The sequence below is a fragment of the Galeopterus variegatus genome, unplaced genomic scaffold, assembly GCF_000696425.1.
Source record: "Galeopterus variegatus unplaced genomic scaffold, G_variegatus-3.0.2 Scaffold6061, whole genome shotgun sequence".
Classification (NCBI taxonomy): Eukaryota; Metazoa; Chordata; class Mammalia; order Dermoptera; family Cynocephalidae; genus Galeopterus; species Galeopterus variegatus.
The window spans coordinates 98,083-104,379 of NW_007732172.1; the positions used below are offsets into that span (position 1 = coordinate 98,083).

General features: G+C 57.4%; 1 protein-coding gene across 1 annotated transcript; it reads left to right on the plus strand.

Moving 5' to 3' along the window:
• The first annotated feature begins 1,907 nt into the window (after nucleotides 1–1,907).
• On the plus strand, nucleotides 1,908–4,040 carry LOC103605771 (39S ribosomal protein L55, mitochondrial-like). The gene is made up of 4 exons (XM_008590401.1): nucleotides 1,908–2,021; nucleotides 2,822–2,906; nucleotides 3,289–3,550; nucleotides 3,882–4,040. Exons 2-4 carry the CDS (start codon nucleotides 2,881–2,883, stop codon nucleotides 4,038–4,040), a joined length of 447 nt encoding a protein of 148 aa, XP_008588623.1. The 5' UTR covers nucleotides 1,908–2,021; nucleotides 2,822–2,880.
• The last annotated feature ends 2,257 nt before the right edge of the window (nucleotides 4,041–6,297 follow it).

Genomic DNA, 6,297 nt, shown 5'->3' on the forward strand with positions numbered 1-6,297 from the left:
TGGGGGCAGGGAGAGGCTGGACCAGCCCGGGGCCCTGTCGCGGTGGGGTCCGGGGAAGGGAGGCGGGAGGTGGCAGGGGCTTTCCCTACAGACCCCTTGGGCTGGCCTAAATATTTTACACCTTATGCTATTAACACGGCCCTTGAAATTGTGTCAGCAGCCCCTTTGCCTTCAGTTACTTCTACCTTGTAGGCATAGGTACTTGCCATCACTAGAGCCTGCTTTCTTTCTAAAGTAATAGCTGCTATTTTTGGGGGGTTTTTTTTGGTGCCTGGCTGGTAAGGGTATCTGAACCTTGACCATGGTATTACAAGCCTGCCCTGTAACTTACTGAGCTCGTCGACCAGTCTGCTGCTAATTTTTATACAGACAGTCAGTATGCATTTGGAATTGTTCATGATTTTGGAATGTTACAGAAGCAGAGGTTTCCTCATTTCCAGTAGAGACACAATAAAAAGTGGACCATATGTGAAAGACTTATTAGATACAACATCCACTCCCCTGGCCATTATTAAGATCCTAAGCCATTCAAAACTAGACTCTATGGAGACTAAATGAAATCATCTTGCTGATAACGCTGCAAAGAATGCTGATCTTAAAAGTACCACTAATCAGGGAGATGGAGGGTTAGTTCAGATGGTAGAGCGTGGTGCTGATAACAGTAAAGGGTCTGGATCCCCTAACTGGCCAGCCGCCAAAACAAAAAGTCCCGCTAATCAAATTTCTGTCACGGGCCGGCTGGAAAAATTTCCAAATGAAGACCTTAGAACAATTACTAAAAAAATTGGAGAGGAAGCCCTCAGGCTTAAATTCCTGAACAGAGCAAACAAAGCTTAACACAGGAATTTCCCCTGGCCTCCAGCACTTCAGATAAGACCGGGGCAGTCTCCTAGCAACAACTATTTCCCCAGTGAGCAACCACAAAGTCCTGCAAAGACTTCCCCAGAGCGGGAGCCTCGTTCCAAAGCTGTTAGCATGAGCTTCTCTTTACTTATTTATTTTTTTTAATATTTGGCGACTGGCCGGTATGGGGACGCGAACCCTCGACCCTGGTGTTACCCACACCACGCTCTCACCGACTGTGCTAACCAGCCGGGCTGGCTTTGTCTTTAAAGACACTCCCCTTAGCCCCCGCTTTCCTCGGCTGTTGCGACCCTCTGCTAGTCCCAAATAAAATCTTTTGTTCTGGAGAGGCGGTTTCTTGGAGCTTCTCTTCAGGTTGGTAGCGGCCGTCCCACAGCGACGTGGGGCCCACCGCGCGGCCCAGCCCTCGCCCGCCCTCCCCGGCTCACCAGGCCATCCCTCGGCGCCCGCCTGCCCGCCCCGCAGGGCTCCACGTCAGCACCGCGCCGGCCCATCTCCGCCCCTGTACGACACAGAACCGCGCCGGCGCCGTCCACTCCGGCCTCGCTCCGCCCCTCGGGGAATGCGCCTGCGCCGCGTCGGCTCCGCCCCTCATGACGTTAGCTCCGCTCGACTCAGCGCCTGCAGGTGACGTCGCGGGCGGCGGCGCCGGATCAGCGCGGGTCGTAACCCTCTGCTTGGCCTAGCCCCTGGCCTCAGTTTCCCATCTGGCCAGTGGGTTTCCGGGCTACTCGTCCTCGAGGTCGGTCCGCAGCGAGAGTGGTGGACGCAGGTTGGCGCCTCGTGCGGGCGCAGAGCAGTCCCGGGGGGCGGGAGGCGGGAGGGGGCAGGGAGAGGCTGGACCAGACCGGGGCCCTGTCGCCGCCTGCCCGCCCCGCAGGGCTCCACGTCAGCACCGCGCCGGCCCATCTCCGCCCCTGTACGACACAGAACCGCGCCGGCGCCGTCCACTCCGGCCTCGCTCCGCCCCTCGGGGAATGCGCCTGCGCCGCGTCGGCTCCGCCCCTCATGACGTTAGCTCCGCTCGACTCAGCGCCTGCAGGTGACGTCGCGGGCGGCGGCGCCGGATCAGCGCGGGTCGTAACCCTCTGCTTGGCCTAGCCCCTGGCCTCAGTTTCCCATCTGGCCAGTGGGTTTCCGGGCTACTCGTCCTCGAGGTCGGTCCGCAGCGAGAGTGGTGGACGCAGGTTGGCGCCTCGTGCGGGCGCAGAGCAGTCCCGGGGGGCGGGAGGGGGCAGGGAGAGGCTGGACCAGCCCGGGGCCCTGTCGCGGTGGGGTCCGGGGAAGGGAGGCGGGAGGTGGCAGGGGCTTTCCCTACAGACCCCTTGGGCTGGCCCTGGGCCTCTGTCACGGTGGGGTTGTGGACATAGGGTACTGACCAAGTGGGATGTCCATTTTAGAAGCACAGGACCTCTCCCATTGGGTCCCTTCCTTGGTTAGTTGTAGAGAACGCCAAAGGAAACCGCGTGCTTGGCTACCCGTGCAATAGAGTATTAGAAATTCTTGGCCTTCACCTGGACTTCCCTGGCCCATAGCAAAAGCAGCGACTGGGCCTCTATTTCCATTCTGTAAGCAGCGTGATAATCCTCACCTCACTGGCTTTCTGTGAAAATTAGTGACGACCAAGGTATGGGTCAAACTCCACTGTTTACTGCATTCTGGAGGAACTTCTCTGACTCCCTGACCCAATGGAAGGGGCAACAGGGCCTTGCGACAGACTGACTCAGGATCTTTGAGAGTAGGGCTCAAGCATCTGCTTTTGAAAGAACTTTCCAAAAAGGCGATTCTAATCTGAGGAGCCTGCGGGGTTACTGGGAGAGGTGGGCGAGTGATCTGGTGATTCCATAGGTGTCCGAGATTTCCCTCGGTCTGTGGCTTCATTCCTGGCTGTGATTTGACGAGGATCAATTAGGTGGCAGAGCCTTCCTTTAAGATCTCATCTTTTCTTGCCCAGCAGTTCACACAGCAGGGCCAGTGACTGACTACCTCCACGTGCCACCAGGGGTCTAAGGAGGAATGGCGGCCATGGGCACCCTGCTTGGGTAAGCATGGACTTCCAGGCCCCTTGAATTACTGTCAGGGGCCACACCAGGGAATGTCCTGCTCTTCACCAGGAGAGGGCTGATCTAAGCCTGCCTGGTCCTCGCTGTCATCCTCTGTCCTCAGTGCTGGGAGCTTCCTGCCTTTGCTCACCCCTTAGCAGCCTCTTCCTGGCTGTGGGGCCAGAGCTGCTCTGATCACTGACTGTGGTTCCTCAGGGATCCCCCGCCAAGGCCCATTCTGCCCTTGGCGTGGATCACCAGGCTCTGTTGGTGTCTTCTGCAGTCAGGCAGTTCTCTGACATGCCCACATAGTGCTGGCCTGGGCCACGTTGGCACTCTATCCCGGCACCACCTCGACCAGCACACGTGTGTTTATCTGCAGCCTGCTGCGGCAGAGTGCCATGAAAGCAGCCACCCCCATGCCTCACCACCTGCACACATCCTCCTGGTGGGCCGACAGCAACAGGGCCTTGCTTACTCGTGTGCGCCGCCAGGCCTATGCACGCCTCTACCCAGTGCTGCTGGTCAGGCAGGACGGCTCTACCATCCACATCCGCTACAGGGAGCCTCGACGCATGCTGGTGGTGAGCAGCCTCCACCTGGCACTCTCTGGTGCCTGCCTGAGGGCAGAGGAAGTTGTGGGGGTGAGGAGCTGTGGTCACTGTACTGCACTGCATGCAGGGAGCAGGTTGTTTTAGGAGAGGAGGGTTTAGACCCAGAACTCACTGCAAGTGCCAAAATCAGATGGGATTAACAGGCTGTGTGCTTTTTTAAAAAATCGAATTTAGGGAAAAGGAGCAGAATTAAAATTTTAAAAAACGAAAGCTTTGAAGGGCAGGAAGCACCAACAGAAAATACACAAATTGAGCTAGTGTAAGATGGAAGACACAGTTGAGAGGAAGGCTGGGGCCATCATTTCAGTAGCTCTGGCATTCTCCCAGCCACATGGATGCACCCTGGACTCTCCCCCCACAGATGCCCATAGACCTGGACACCCTTTCTCCCGAGGAGCGCAGGGCCAGGCTCCGGAGGCGCGAGGCTCAGCTCCGGCCGAGGAAGGAGGAGGAGCCAGAGCCTGTCGACAGTTTTGATGTGGAGCGTTACAGACGGTTTTGGACCAAGACCAAGAAGTGACTGCAGCTTGTAATGACCCAGGGACATTGTGAAAACAGGAGGGTGTCCATCTTTAAATTAATTTTAAATTATCTCCTGTTATTGTCTTCCTTCTCAGTGTGTGCCTGGCCCTACAGCTCGACTTCCTGGAAAACATCAGCTAAGAGGGGGCTCTGGGGCTCAGAGCAGGTGAGAGGGGTTTAGGATTGGTTTAGGTCAAACCTGTGGGATTTGGACACTGCTACGGGGCCATGGCACACATGGACTTCTGGGCAGGGAGTTACCATCACCCCCAGCTCTGCCTTCCCAGCCTCAGGAGAGCCTGGGGTTACCGCTTTCTGGATGGAACACAGTGGCCCTGAATAGCCAGATATTCCAGGATGTAGGGACCATCCAGAGCATAGCCTGCAGCCGGCCTCCCCAGCATTCCCTTCCCTGGATTTTCCCTAATGAGGCTGCCCCAGGGGAGTGGACAGGCCTGGCTGTCTCCCAGTCTAGTCTGCAAAGTATCCACATATATGCAACTGGGCCTTCCACAGTCTGCCATTACTTTGTGTTCCTGGAGTTGGTTTCACATTCCACTGGCTTCTACCAGACAGAAGAGTGCATATACTACACAGACACGCCAGACCCAGGCCTGGGGCTGCCCCTTGTCCCCATCCTGTGGCATCGCAGGGCCTGGCTACCAAGCTGTCTCCCTTTCACCTTAGAGCCAGACACATTCAGTGGGATGATCTGGGATGAGGTGGGCATCAGCAGTCTGTGTGGGCTTGCAGCACAAGGGGCTGGGTAGGGCCCTACCTCACAGGCCCTTCCCTCCTCAGCCCTCTTGCCCCTCCCCCAGCTCCACGGAGCAGAGCCTGGACAAGGACACCCATTTGTTCCACATGGTTACTGCATGAACAGCCTTCCTCAACCTATGTTCCTCCAGCCACTGCTCCGGTCCCTGCTAGCTTTGGGCTGGCCACCCAGCTGCACTGTCTGCTTTTGCTCTGTCCCATGCCCCCTTCCTCCAAGGTTGCAATGGCTTCACTGTGCCCAGCCCTCCTTGTGCTGCTGCGCATCTCTGGCGCCCTCCACCCTCCTCAGTCCAGCTTATTGCCATCTACATACACTGATGATGCCTCTGCCCAGAACACTCCAGCCAGTGCACCCTCCACCCATGCCCCACCTCTTCCAGTGACCAATGGCTTGTCTGGCTTATAGGCACATGGTAGAAAGGGCAGGGGAGCTCTCGGGGTGGGGGTGGGGGTGTCCATTTTCTAAGGATACTACTTCCATTCATGAGAGCTTCAACCGTATGACCTAGTCACCTCCTAATACCGTCGCCTTGGGGGTTAGGACTTCAACATACGAATTTGGAGGGACAAACATTCAGACCATAGCAAGTGGGGAGGGTAGCCGAGGCTGCCATGTGGATCTAGCCCAGGGTAGAGTGCACGGAAGACATCTGGGTGGCTGCTGTTTTATCCAAACGTTTTACTGGCTAATATAGAGAAAAGTACACAAATCATTAAGTGCGTTAACTTGCTTAACTCTGATACGGAATCATCAGCTGACAGTTACAACCAGTGACTCAAGCAGTGCCAAATAACGGTGTTAGGCGCGTCTTCCAGCAGCTTCTTGGGTGCTGCAGGCTTCCTTCTCCGCTTGCCCCATCAGAACAAAATATGGTTAAGTCTTGCTTCTCAGTTTTAAGTTTTTAGTAAAGCCACAGTACCTTAAGGTGAACGCGCCCACTGTGGCTGGCACCAGCTCCTCCAGAGCAGGTCAGAGGTGCCTGGGCTTAGGAAGCCTTCCATTTCATTCTGTGCCGCGTTCTACTACCCTCCCTGCAGGGGGCAGTGACCTGTGTTCTCTCGTGACTCTACTGCGACCCACATCAGGTGTAGCCCAGCCCGTACTTTGGCTCAACGCGAACCTCGCTGTCGTATCGGGTCTGTACGGTGGGCTGGGACCCCCGTCGTTGAGCAACGCTTGTAATGCGCGGGTTCCGTCCACCGTACTCCCGAGTTTTCCCGGAGGCACCGAGGACGGGCCCGCAGCTCCGACCCTCGTCCCCACACACCGCGGGCAGCCTCGGGGCATTGCGGCCGCCCCGGCACTGGCGCCCCCTCACTTGTTAGGGGGGATTCCTAACAACGGCCGTCTGCGGCACAGGACTAGAGCTCCGCCCCTGCCCGCGCCGCCCCTCCCACGCCGGGCCGGGGTCGGGGAAATGCGCAGACGCGCAAGGCTGGCGCGGGAGTGACGTCACGGCGCACGGGGCGGGGCGGCG